Source organism: Tenrec ecaudatus, chromosome 5 (genome assembly GCF_050624435.1).
Source record: "Tenrec ecaudatus isolate mTenEca1 chromosome 5, mTenEca1.hap1, whole genome shotgun sequence".
NCBI classification, from domain to species: Eukaryota; Metazoa; Chordata; class Mammalia; order Afrosoricida; family Tenrecidae; genus Tenrec; species Tenrec ecaudatus.
In genome coordinates this window covers 145944234-145958781 of record NC_134534.1, presented here as the reverse complement: position 1 = coordinate 145958781, position 14548 = coordinate 145944234, and the positions used below count along the sequence as shown (strand labels likewise).

The window sequence follows — 14548 nt, the reverse complement described above, 5'->3', positions numbered from 1 at the left end:
GAGGAAGCGCCTTATTGACACAGAAAACAGCTTATCTGAGAATTCTCAGCTTTCCTCAGAATTCTGTTCCTGAACCACCTGACTCCTGTTTCTCCCCTGCTGGGGACAGGAGCACCAGAGACGCCCCTCCACAAGAGTTGGTTCCTTACACTTGACTATTGAAAAATGGAAAAGAAAAATGAAGACATTAGTTCTGTGTTTTCCATTTTATACTGATGTATATACAATAAGGCACATTCCTAAAAAGTTTAGTGATTTTTTTTTTGGCCTCCTCAAAATGTTAGAAAATATTTGGTGAGTTCCTTAAAGGTTTTTTTGAATGAGGGGATCATGTGTAGAGAATAATAACATTTTGGTATAAATGGATTTAATTTTTTTCCTTCAATTTCAAGAAAGGCAGGTGTTCTTTAAGAAGATGTTCTACTAAATAAATGTTGTGTTGTTTGTTTTGGTGACCATTGCCCCGTGGGCGCTAACCGATGATGTTCAGTGTGGTTGGTTGTGCTCGGTTTATTTGGGCCCGTCATGGCTTGGACACTGCACTTGGAGTGGGAGCTGCGCACTTCCCTCGAGACGGGCACTCGGCTTAATGTGCAGCACAGTACAGAGGAATCATGTTGCATGGCCATCCGGTTACACTGTTGTTCACTCAATGCTCACGAGTTGCATCCAAATGTTCTTCAATGAAAAAAGTCATTGTTTCTAGACAATAGAAACTTGTGGCCAAGGGAGAAGGCTTTTATTTGTTGACAAAATTTGGTGTGAAGGCTTTATGCTCAGCAAAAGTGGATGATAATTATTTTTTAAAATGTGGATGATAGAACTCTTCTGAAAGCACATCAGAATGGCTAGATTACTTCTCTCGTGCATTAATTTGTAGCCCTCTGATTTTGGAATTTTAGCCTAATTCCTCCTAAATTATGATGAAGACATCTAGCATAATCAGAATAGGTCCCTTGTACTGTTGGGAACTTTTCAAAAGTAGCCTTGCTATTATTATTTTATAATTTAGAAATAATTTACCTGTGAGAGAAATGTCCTCATTTTATGAAGTACTAAAAGATTACTCATTATAGTAATTACTTACCTTCCAGTTTTAAAATTTCTTTGCATTCCAATAATACAATGGAAAGCTGAGATTCAGCTGTCAGTCTTCATACATGAAACATATATCCATTGTGTCAGGTCTCTTGCTTGGTATAGGAAGTAGATCACCACCAAGTGTTTATTTGCTAACTTGAAAACAACACTATCTATCTCTTGGGCAAACAAGTTTGGTTTACCAAAAAAAAGAAACTGTGAGAATATTAGGATAATCCTTAGTTATTGGGGTATTGAGCAAAACATAATGTATCACAAAGCAGAGCCTCAGATAGTGAAAGCTTACTGCTCTCTCTTACTGTATAGCCCTCTGATTTGGGGATTTTATTTCATGTTACTGGAGTATTGGGAACACCCACACTGCCTGTTCCCCAGTGGTTTCTCTTAGGCTTGCGTACCACAGAGTCCATCATTCTGGATTGTGTTAGATGTCTCTAAAATATTTGAATCAGTGCAAAACCTGAGTACTAGTATGTCTGTTATCTCAGCCTTCATCCCCTCCTTCCTGCCCTCCTGGGGTCTAAATCATCTTACATGATTTTTTTTATAGCACAAAATGATTTTAATATCCCTTCCCTTCTTTAGCCTTGCATATTACAACCCGTCCCAGCCGTATTCATCGGCCTATTCCTGGCTTTCCTGTTTTGGTGTTTCGGTCCATTGTGGTAGAGAAAGGTACAAGCACTGCTGTTGAGTCCTTGTCTGTTTGTCCCCGTCACTTGTTTGTGCCATATGTGTAATGTAGTGCATGGCAAAACCACACAGGTATCTTGCTACCTGAAGCAAACCCTTCATTTAGTATGCGATGTATTGTGTCATCCCAGTGAACTACACAACTGACTAATCACATAACATTTTGTCTTGTTTCTTTTGTAGTAATGCTAACCATGGCTTAATTCCAACCTAACCAGTTGTTAAAATGTTTTCTTTCGCCGAGTCTTTGTCCCTAGCCACCGGAGTACTATGAACTGCTGCAGTATTAGTGTACTCCTCCCAGTTACACGTTTGATCGCATTTGGATGAGAAATGAAGAGTTTGCATCTGTGAACTTTTTAGCCAGCTTCCCGCCCCACTTTTCCTTCTTTCCTCTTCCTGTCCACAGTGTAGAGTTCCTCTCTTTACACTGTGGCCGTGAACATGAAAAACGTTGAGACTGGTTTAATGGGCCAAGGGCTCACAGTCTCAATCCTATGTGCACATACCTGTGAGAGCATAAATCTATGTGCAGTATCAGAATCTTTCTTGAGAAACCAACTTTCTCAGCCAGGCCCTCAGAACACACGTGAAATGAAGGCTGTCAACCAAAACAGTTAGATTAGCGTTGAAGACCTGTGGAAAGTTACCAGGGAGCAGCCTGTCCATGGCATTCGCCTTGGTGCAGCCTGCGAGGTGATGGCTGGCTGTGGACCACTGGCTTCACCAGAGTGTCACACAGGCAGCATCCCTTGTGGTGCTTCCCATCTGATTTGATCTCCACCAGTTTTCAATGAGAGGGTGTTCTTTCTTATCCTTATCTACCCCCCGAGGAAATAAACCTCTGAACGTGTGAACCTGGGGCTTTCAGCAAGAAATATGCGTTTGAGACAGAAAACAGTTCCCGTGTCTGTGGACGACAGCTATAGTGAAGAATGTAGAGGAGCCAGTAAGGAAGCCTGAGCTGAGAGGGTTTCTTAAGTCACCACTAGATTCCCCTTTCACAGAATTGCAGACAGCCTAGCACTCCCTGGGTGTGTAAGCTTCACGCGGCATCCTCTAGAAGGTTCCTGAATGGTGGCAGTACTCACACCTGCCCTCCCTGCCTGTTTTCCTTCTCTCTTTAGAAGCCATTCTTCCCGGTGCAAAGATAGGATCACCCCTCCCCCACCCACCACGTCTGTCGTATATCCAGGGCTCTGGATCCACTGGGCTAGGATATATGGTGATAGAGGGGAGAATGTGATATTGACTCTCGGTTTCTTTCCACACAGAAACCCTGGCCCTGGATGCCCATGTTGGCGGCCCTGGTGGCGGTGACAGCCATCGTGCTGTACGTGCCAGGTCTGGCCAGAGCTTCTCCGTGAGAGCGTTTCTTGAGTCCGCACACCGTCCTCCCTCTAGAAGCTGCCATCACACTCATGCTGGGGATGAAACAGAACCTTTTTCTTCCTTTTTACCTCTTAAAACAGATGTGCAAGAATGCAACTGTAGGATCATTGCTTTAAATGACATAAAATGTATCTGTCTATAAAGAGGATATAAAATTGTGACTTTATTCTCCTGTAAGCAATAATTTGCTTGCAATTTTTCATGTAATTTTTAAATTAGTATGTTGAGATTCTAAATATTATGGTGGGTGGCCTAAAGTAGGCTTCTTGGTACACCAAATTATTTATAACATGAAATTTATGGGTATTTTACTCTATTCTGACAGACAGTTGGTTTTTCTGATTCGATAACTACCCAAACCAAACAACCTTTGCGACCTGGGAGAGAGGCCCTGTGTGCTCAGTGCCTATCAGTTTGAAATATATACACATATATATATATTTTTTACATAACGTCATTTTTACTTATTATAAAACCACTGAGCTATTGGGAACAAGACTTAGAGACAATTATTTGTGTGGACCTTTTTTTTTTTTAAGGAAAAATACATTTGGAAAATACTCTGTTATATGGATAATTTGAGGAATATGTACACGCTTGCTCAGCCTTAATGTGACTTGAAGATGTGGAGGACATCAACTTCGAAGAACTTTCCATGAGAGTTGCGTATTTTCTTGAACAAACTGAAGTATTTCTGGGAGCAAAACATAGTAATTACACAATTTCAGTGCAGTAAACCAAACTGTTGAGTCAATTGGAATGTAATTTATTAAACCTCATGTATTTAAAGAAATATTTTCTTTAAACGCCAAGTTACTTTCTCATATACAGCATTGTAGGAAGCATGCTTTTATTTTAATTTCTTTCATCTGTTCCTCCAAGCATGTTTAAATTGAAGAAGGACTCAATATCTCCTTAGAAAAGCTTTTATTGACTTAATTTGGTTTTGATGTGACAGAGCTAATTAATGTTCAAAATTAACTGTTGATACTTACTTATCTACCTACTACCTGCCAGCAGATGCCCTCCTTGTGGATGCAAATGGTGATTTCTTTCTCTTTGCTGTTCATGGGTCGGTCTGTCTGTGGGAAGCACTGTCCCCACGATTGGTCTTGTTCTGTGCACAGTGTAGCACCAGACACACTGCCTGATACTGTAAACTTTCCATCACAGCAGCGGGAGTTTTGCTATGGTTTTGTGCAGCACCACGGTTACGTCAATAAAGTTCATTTAGGTCATAGAATATCCTAAAGTTTCCCATGGTGAAATTTGACAGTCAGTGAAGACAGGAGGAATGTTCTAACTTGAATGTTCTGTGGTAATCCACAGGTAGAGCCAAATACTGAAATAGGAGTGTAGGATATAATTTACCTTGTGTGTTGACAGTCATTGTTCAGATGCTAAAGTTTTATTTTAAGCTATTTGGATTTGCTGTTGGGAGGATCACTCGGTTTGTGGAGGAATTAGTCACAAATGGCTTGTAGACAACACTGTCATATAGTTCATTTCATCATGCTCTGTGGCAGGAAGCCACTCCCCCACAGAATGCTACTAGGCCAGTGGTACCCAGTACCTCTTGTATATAGGTTATTGCAAATCTTGTTCTGAAATGCTTAACTTCAGAATTACATTTTTTAAAGTAAATAATTGTTTTAAATCTATTTTGTAAAGATATAAAGTACAATAGAATTTCTGGAGTACAGATTAAACTATTTGCACTAACACACGTGATGTGCATGATTTAATAAAATAACTTTACTCTCCCTATGTATGTTTGAGTTGGATATCATTGACGTTCCTAGTGCTGGCTTTGCTATTGGATTGTTAGCAGTCTTTTCCTGAAATGGTGTTTTTCTGGATAGGACAAAACACCCAACTGTTTCCTCCAGGTTTTATTACCCTTTTATTTCACTTACTGCTTTACTCTCCCTTCCCTCCCACATGCCCCCCTTTTATGATGGTTACTGTTAAATACGACTCACTTGCCAGACACCTCTTTAAATGTGAGGTCTAGTATCAATATTTACTTTATTCGAATTGGTGGGGGAGGGGAGGTTGTAGTTACTGCCAGTTTTCCTCAAGAATATAAACGAGCCTATTCATAAGCAACACCCTCCAGTCTGGTCAGTTCACTTCCAGGTTACATAAAGAACCAGTTTTCGTTGTTAACGACAGCGTCGTTGAGAAATGTTGAGCATAGCAGTTAAGAAGGGAAGGGCCCTGTGATGGTATGTTTAAGAAATCAGTCAGAGGTGCTGCACGGCTGGCTCCAACAATGAGAAGCACGTGGCCTTTGAGCCTAAACAGACCCGTTTTGTCGTTCTGATCCAACCTGTGCTGTGAGCAAAAGGATGCCACTTCTGAGTCTGCACCTCTTGTTTTGTAAAATGGGGAGTCGGATATCAGGATTTGGGGTGATAGTATGAAAACTAAAAAGTTGTATGTGAAGTGCCAGTCAAGTAATAAGAATGTGTGGCAAGGTTATTACTGAAAAAAGACACTGCAAATATTAAACTTTGGGGTGAACTCTTGGATCTATTTGAAATGGGCCGACTCGACTGTGATGAGTCTGTGATGTGTATGGGGATGAGCTGTGGCTGCAGAGGAATGATCGAGTGACAGCTGCCCACTTGTGTCTGTCCCCTTCACCGTTGTCTCTCTGTGAAGATTCACGCTTATGTTGGTCACGAGCCACTAACCGTTCTGGAAGTCCTGCTGTAATTGCCTTCACAGCTGCGAAGACCAGTCCCGCTGCAGTACAGTCTGAGGTTGTCAAGCCACGTTAGTATTGCCCAGCCTGGGCGCTCCTTTAATCAACAGACCCGACTCCCAGGGGCTCCTGGGGGCTCCTAGTGAGGACATCTGCTTTCAAAGGGATGGGAATTCTACTGGAGACGAAAGATGGCATATGGATCAGCTATGTTAAAATCGGGCTGCTCTGTCTCCAAAAAAGCACCTCTGGAATTTTAGTCTCGTACCTACCGTAGATACTCATGTATAAGCCGAGTTTTTCCAGCACAAAAAATGTGTTGACAAACTGGGGTTCGGCTTATACACGGGTCAGTGGTACCCCAGCAAGGTGTAACATCTCGTGGTGATTGCCGTTCCTCCGCTGTTCTCTCAAAGCCTCGCTGACACTGCAGGGCTTTGTTTGTTTACTCACATCTAACCAATCAGAGCCGTCCTATGACGTGGATGACTCCAATTCACAGAAGCACCCGTAGTGATTCACTTACGCTGGCAGCTGAACTGGTAAGGATGTGTCTGTGGCTGCGCTTCGTCTCTCCCCTCTGGTCTCTGTGTTAATTCACATCCTGCATTTCCCACCCTAGGCTTCTACTCGAGTCAATCCGTTTTTCTGGTTTCCCAGGTAATAATTAGGTACCTCGGTTTATACTCGGGTCGGCCTATATTCGAGTATATATGGTAATTCTGTGCACATCTTCCTACCAGGACATCCAATGAGGCATTGTTGGTAACATGCCAAATAGGTGGAATGGGTTGATACTGCCCCCCTACAGATAGATATCTGTGTTTGCCGTGCATCTGGGAAGATAATCTTACTATGTTAAGTGAAAGAGATGGCTTATCTGTGCAGAATGAACCTGGGTTTATAACAAAAGAAATGTAGAGATAGAGAATTCACTTCCAGCAGGACTTGAAGACACTGTGCTTGTTTGTGGTTGAGTATGCGGGTCAGTGAGTTCCTTTAACCCTTCGTAATCCCTGGCTGCTTTTCAGTAGAGGAACAGCAACAGAGGCCCTCAAAAAGATGGTTTGGCGCAGTGCCTGCAGCAGTGGACTCAAACACAAGAGTACTGACGGCCCGCCGCCGCGGGACACAGCCGTGTCGTCCCGCTGTGCGTTGGTTGAGTGGCTGAGTTGTGACTGGCTGCATGGCACCTAACAAGCAGCACACGTTGCTTTTCTAAATTTTAAGGGTTATTTGCTTTGGCTCTAACTGGGGGGAGAGCATGCTTTCTACGGAATTTCGAATCGGTCCTGCCATGGTCATGTCAGCTGCCCTGGAGTTGGCCCTTGCCTCCTGGTGGACACCAGGCACAGTGATAGGAAACACTGCCCTGAGCCGTCCCCAAAGGGGTTGCAGCCCAAACGGTTGGGGTTCCACGGGGTTTCATGGGCTGATTCTCAGCAGTAGATTGCTAGTTCTGTGTTGGTGATTCCTCTTAGTCTGGAAGCTCCACTGGAGCCCGCTGAGCCTCACAGGAGCCCACAGGTCTGCACGGATGGGCGTGTGGTACCTGTGCTGAGCGCCCTTGCCCAGGACTCTACCCTGGGTTCCCTGCTCGGAAGGCATGAGTTCTGGTACTGAACCACCACGGAGCCAAAGGCATTGTGGGAGACTAAGTCAGGGCTCAAAAGTACCCACATGCAGAGGGCTCATGTTCATTTAAACTAGTAAGTTCTGGTGTGCATGTTTAGAAATCCTTTTTTTTTTTCAATCATTTTATTAGGGCTCGTGCAACTCTCTTCACAAGCCATACAAAGATCAATTGTGTAAAGCACATTTGTACATTCATTGCCCTTATCATTCTCAAAACATTTGTTCTCCACTTAAGCCCCTGGCACCAGCTCCTCATTTTTCCCCTCTCTCCCTGCTCCCCCTCCCTCGTGAACCCTTGATAATTTATAAATTATTATTTTGTCATATCTTACCCTGTCCGATGTCTCCCTTCACCCACTTTTCTGTTGTCCGTCCCCCAGGGAGGAGGCCACATGGAGGTCCTTTCCTTCCCACCCTCCTGGTATCGCCACTTTCACTACTGGCCCTGTGTTTCCAGCTCCTGTCTGTACCTGTGTCCATCCTCTGGTCTAGCCAGATTTGTAAGCTAGAATTGGGATCATGATGGTGGGGAGGAAGCATTTAGGAACTAGAGGAAAGTTGTATGTTTCATAGTTGCTACACTGCCCCACTGGCTCATCTCCCCGCGACCCTGCCCTAAGGGGGTGTACAGTTGCCTACAGATGGGCTTTGGGTCTCCACCCCACACTCCCCTTCATTCACTGTAAGATTTTTTGTTCTGTCCATGCCTCATACCTGATCCCTTCGACACCTCTTGATTGCACAGGCTGGTGTGCTTCTTCCATGTGGGCTTTGTTGCTTCTGAGCTAGATGGCTGCTTATTTACATAGAAATGAATTATATAATTAATAAACATGTTTTATCCATATAAAATGACAATGCTGGAAGAAGTTTTAAGCAGTCCCATCTCATCTTTTTACTTATTCAAGAGAAGTTTTTTGCTTGTTTGTTTTGTTTTTAATAATCATTTTGTCTGTCGGGGGCTTTGCAGTTCTTTTTTTTTTAACATTTTATTAGGGGCTCATACAACGCATCACAATCCATATATATACATACATCAATTGTATAAAGCACATCTGTACATTCTTTTCCCTAATCATTTTCTTTTTTCTTTTTTTTTTTTACATTTTATTAGGGGCTCATACAACTCTTATCACAATCCACACATATACATACATCAATTGTATAAAGCACATTCTTTGCCCTAATCACTCTCAAAGCATTTGCTCTCCACTTAAGCCCTCCGCATCAGCATCAGGTCCTCTTTTTTTTCCCCCTCCCTCCCCGCTCCCCCCCCGGCTTTGCAGTTCTTACAACAATCCATACATCTATTGTACAAATCAAGCACATTTGTACATATGTTGCCATCGTCCTTTTCAAAGCATTCTACTTGAGCCCTTGGTATCAGCTCCTCATTTTTTTCCTCCCTCCTCCACTCTCCCACCCTCATAAATCCTTGATAAGTTATAAATTATTATTTTCATATCTTACACCATCCACTGCCTCCCTTCACCTGTTTCTATTGGTCATCACCCTGGGATGAGAGTGGCGAGTTATACATCGACCATTGGGATGGTTCCCCTTTTCTGTCTCCCTTCTCCCTACCCTCTTGGTATTACTACTCCAACTATTCTTCCTGCGGGGGTTAACTCTCCTGGTCTCTGTCGGGACCTCTTGTACCAGTGTGCATGCTCTGGTCTAGCTGGACTTGTATGGTAGAACGGGTCATGATAGTGGGGAGGGGCAGAGGAAGCAGTAAAGAACTAGAGGACTGTTGTATGTTTCATCAGTTCTACACTGCCCCCTGACTGGCTCTTCACTCCAGAGTTTTTTACTTTGTTTAGCAGTGATTCAAACTATTGTTCTCATGACATAAAACCAATAAAGATACGAGTTCATTGCCAATTCTGACTGACAATGAGCTTACATTTTAAATTGCTTTTGTTTTGTTGCTTAGATCATCACAATCCATGCATCCACCATGTCAAGCGCATTTGTACATTCGTTGCCATCATCATTTTCAAAACATTTTCTTTCTCCTGGAGCCCTTGGTATCAGCTTATTTATCCCTTCTTCTCCCTCCCTCATGAACCCTTGACAATTTATAAATTGTTATTATTTTTTCTTCTCCTACGTTTTTATACATTTCCTTATCCGGTTACACAGAATTTGAAGCAGGCCCACCTGCTTGGACAGACTCTTTTTTTGTAGTTGGCAGGAATCCTTGCCCCTCAGACTGGAGTCCTTCATGCCTGCAGAGGAACAGGGAGCCCCGAAAGCTCTTTGGGCCCAGCCTTCTGCCCCAAGTGACTTCACTGTCCATAAAATCTTTGCATAGTTCTGCCATTCTGGTTTGGGTTGAAAACAGTCTGTGAGATAATGTTGACTGCCTCCACTGCTCCATGTATTCCGTAGCTAATCTCCTAAGAGTTGATGGGTTTGGGATTTTTTTTAAAAAATCATTTTATTAGGGGCTTATACAACTCATCACAACCCATAGGTACATCCATTGTGTAAAGCACATTTGACATTCATTGTCCTCATCCTTCTCAAAAAATTTGCTCTCCACTTAAGCCCCTGGCATCAGCTCCTTATTTTCCCCTTCCTCCCTGCTCCCCCTTCCTCATAAACCCTAGATAATTTATAAATTATTTCGTCATATCTTGCACTTTCCGACATCTCCCTTTACCCACTTCTCTGTTGTGTGTCCCGCAGGGAGGAGGTAATATGTAGATCCTTGTAATCAGTACCCCCTTTCCACTCCACTCTCCCAGTATTGCCACTCACACCACTGGTCCTGAAGGGATCATCCGCCCTGGATTGGGTTTGGGATATTTTTAGCCAACCTCCCCTCTCCCCCACCACCACCACCTCTAAAGATGCTAGTGTCTAAGACCTGGCCGCATTTTCTCCTACCGAGTACATTTAGTGTCATTTTAAAGTTTAGTTCTTCCTGGGCTAATAAAAGCATGTTTTAGAAAACCATTAAGAATTGTTTTCAGTCCTGCAAAGTTGAAGAGGAAGAGCGTTATTTTTTTTAGCTAAAATTGTGTGGTGTGTATGCTGTGCCCACGAAGAGCCTCTTTATCCCCGAAGATAGGTGAAGCTTGGTATCCCCGGGAATAAGCCCTTCAAAACCTGTACTGTCTAGTACTGTGCACCAAGACTTAGGAGCTTGGGGCAGCAGTCAGGAATTACTCTCGTGGATTCTCAGGGTGGGGAATCCAGGAGAGATTTATTTTAGCTTGTGGTCCGACTCGGGTCTTGTGAGGTGGCCATCATCTGAAACGGCTGGACTGGTGGACGCACTCTCAAACTGGAAGCTGACGGCCTCTCCAGGACTCCTCAGGCAGAGCTGCTGGCTCCCCCGTAGCTAGTGCCCCAAGGGGAGGTGAGAGCACGGGAGGTGACAGCCACCCAAGAAGCCACCATTCTTTTTGTTGCTGCTGCTGAGAGGATGCACACCCATGTAATCACTTGTACTTGTGCAATTCAGTGACATCCTTCACATTGTGGGATCCCCTCCTCTAAATTGTTCCTCCTACATTAACATAAACTCAGTCCCTAAGGTTCTTATCTTTTAGTTATTGTTATTCTGATTCCACATAATCGCTGCTTTTTAAAGAGCACATTGTTCAAGACACAGGCATTCTGTCCTAGTCAAGCTACACTGTTGTTTGGTCTTAAAACTTGTCAGTATTTTGGGTTTAAGCTCTAGAGATTATATCACAGGGCAGTGGTTTCAGGGGTTCATCAAACCTGTCTGGCTCCAGAAAGCTTGAGTTCCATGAGAATTTGAAATGCTACCATTCTTTTATAGCCTAATCTCTGGAGTGACATGCTGTCTTTCCTACTGCTTTCTGTTGATGACCCAGAGTGGCCTTGGAACCACATGGAAGGAGATTACCAAAGAGGGTGTCTATCAAGAGGCAGCAGGGACTGTTTTGGAGACTGGCTAACTTCCCATTGGGTATTTAGGAATGGTTTGTATCCATATGAGCAGTCTAAGGGAGACGTCTGAAAAGCACTCTCGTCCCTTCCATCGGGGATATTAGTAACTCCAAACAAGCTATCTGTAGAAAGTCTGAGACCAGCAAGCACTTTGGAAATGCATTGCTTTATGTGGTGAATTACCCATTCGAAAGTTGTATCAGTCTCCGTTTTTTTTCCCCCTAAAATGGTGTCATTTCATCTTCTGTTTTATTAGACGATAAGCTAGGTGCCGCTCCCCACAATTTATCTTTCCCGCCATAGTACTTGCTGCCCCGCTCTGGTTCCTTGTTGCAGTGTAAGCTCCCTTCGGTCTGCTCTCTACACCGTAGTTCCGTGCTGAGCCCTTGCCGAGTTCTCCGTGCAGAATGTATACTGCAGGTGTGAAGTGGACTTGATCAGAACTGCTTTCTGGTGGTTAGTGGTCACCAGATTGATAGGGTGCTGTGGTGCCTCTGGTCCTGAATAAAAGTGTGTGCCAGTGAGCTATGAGGGAACCTGGAGGGTTTTTGTTAATATGTTTTACAGTTTTTCAACCTTGTAGTATAAACTTAAATATCACAGTGATAACTTCAGGATCTAGTTTTCACTAATTACCAAGTAAACTATTCTGAATGAGCATTTATTTATACAAATGTCTCTTTCAAGATGTAAAGGTAGCCTGCACTTTTAAATACTTAAAATGGTAAAAATAGAAAAGGCAAGTGCAGGGGTGAGGGGTGGGGGATAGGAAAATGAATAGGGATACAAAATCAAGCCAGCTATAAATGTTCAATAAATGAAATCCTGCTTCATTACCAAATTCAGTGTCTATAAGCTTAATCATAATTTATTGAGAAGTGTAAAGACTGTGTAGAGGTTTCTCTCCAGAATCTTTTTTAAAGTACATGGGAACTCCTGAGTATCTTTTCAATGTTCTTATAAGTAGATGAAGGAAAATTAATACTATTTCTCATAACAGCAATAAGTAAATCAGAGTTGGGGAGGGTATGTGTGCAATTAGCCACAATAATTTGTGTATGTTTATAAGCTGTATGATACATTTGATAAAATCCAATACCCTTTTTTGATTAAAAGCCCTAAGGAAGATTGGACTGGAAAGCACATTTCTCTGTGATCCAGGGCATATGTGCAGAGCCAACAGCCTACATTATACTGAACGGAGAAAGCTTTCTCCTTGAAATCTGGAACAAGACGCGGTGCCAACTTCTCACTACTTCCATTCATTATTGCCCTAGAGACCGGCAAACCAAAGTCCCATCAGCAAATAGAAACAATTCCATTTCTAACAGCACCTGGGAACACATGTAGCCAGACACATGAAGGACTTCTCAATGAAGACTATAAAACCAAAAATAAAAGACATTCCATGCTAAAGGATTGGAAGACAGTATCATCGCAATGCCTACACAAAGTGACCCTATACAGAGGGTTTTCAAAGGTTGGTGGAAAATTGGAATTGAAAGATAATTTTTCTATGAATTTCTTGAATCCCCCCTCAAAGATTCAATGCAAACTGGATAATAATAAATTCCAACAGCCTCCTTTCAGAAATAGAACCAATCCTCAATTTTATATGAAAGCTAGAGGACCTAAATAGCTAAGACAATCCTGGAAAGTGCAGAATTTTTTTTTAATCTACAATACAACTTAGTAATCAAAACAGCCTGGTGCTAAGACCACAGCAGATACGGTGGATTAGAACTGAGAGCAGAAATAAGCCCACTGTGGTCAACAGGTTTTTGACACGAGTGCTAAGTCCATTTAATGAGGAAGAATCTCTTCAATGAATTGGTGCTAGGAAAACTGAATTTCCAGATGCAGAAAAATTCAAAAGAATCCATGTATCACACCATAAGAAAAAAATTCAAATAGAATAAATGACCTAAATATGCAAACTAAAGCCATAAAATCCTAAGAAGAAAAGCAAGGCTGGCCCTGTCAGGTCTAGGTTTTAACAAGTTTATAAAAGGGCAAACAAAGCAAGGTACAAAATAAGACCTCATAAAAATTAAAAACTTTGACCCATGAGAACTTTTCCCCCAAAAGGGAAAAGACAAGTTCCTGACTTGGAGAATATCTTAGGAAACCATATTCATAATGGCATAATAGTGGAGAGAGCTTAAATGCCCCTCCACAAAGAAATGGGTTAACAAAATCTTTGTACATTTGAGCTAGTGAGAGAAATGGAGACTTGATATGTACCACAATATGGATTGAGCTTGAAGACATTGAGCAAAATATGGCAATCAAAAAGACATATCATATGACCTCATCTATATAAAAAGACAGGAAAGGTCAAGTTTATAGGGACCAGTGTTTATCAGTCATAGAGGTTACTTGGATTACCAAAGTAATAAGTAATAAGTAAAAGTGCAGAATTCTTAGGGGAAAAATCAGATGGAACACCGCTTTTAGAGATGGTGGGTATGTTGTGGAACATTAGGTACTTTCACACTTTTGTTGTTTTGTTTAATAAACATGTCTCATTTGACTTCCCCTCACATGTACAACAAAGTATCAAAACTATCATACTTGATAGGGTGATGTTTACAGTGTGTTCATTTAGATCGAGAGCTTGTTCATTCTCACCCTCTTGACATTGTACCAATTCAGTACAACATAAAAGAAATGAAACGGGGGTGCTTCAAAAGCATGGTGGAAAAATGACAGATAGTGGAGTTTCCCTGTGAACTTTTGGAGTCCCCTTGTACAGGGACTGGAAAGGAGGACACTAAAAAGCTGATGATCAGTAGGTCTCCCTTAGGAAAAGCAATCTTCAAAGATTTAAGGTTCTCAGTACAAGATCAAGTTGCAAACATCATTAGTGTTTCTAAACGCTAGTAACAACTAACCAGAAATGTAAATTTTTAAGAAGCCCCTGTATGCCATCACAAACTGTAATTATAAAAGACATTTTTTAAAGATCCCATGTTTGGTAGCATAACCTATGAAGTACCTAAAAGAAAGCTTTAAAAAATGTCCAAGACTCACAAAAGTTGCTGGAAAACACAAAGGCGTGAATTAGCAGGGAGATAACGTTATGTA

At 42.2% G+C, this 14548-nt stretch overlaps 1 protein-coding gene across 6 annotated transcripts in view; it reads left to right on the top strand.

The window, feature by feature from the left end:
- The window catches only part of SLMAP (sarcolemma associated protein), a 153764-nt gene extending 149929 nt beyond the window's left edge, over nucleotides 1-3835 (top strand). For all 6 annotated transcript variants that reach the window (XM_075549998.1, XM_075549995.1, XM_075549997.1 and 3 more), the window contains 2 exons: nucleotides 1687-1776; nucleotides 3069-3835. In XM_075549998.1, coding sequence (XP_075406113.1) covers nucleotides 1687-1770 — 84 coding nt within the window. In that variant the 3' untranslated portion in view covers nucleotides 1771-1776; nucleotides 3069-3835. The remainder of the gene's footprint in view (nucleotides 1-1686; nucleotides 1777-3068) is intronic.
- Nucleotides 3836-14548: the final 10713 nt, after the last annotated feature.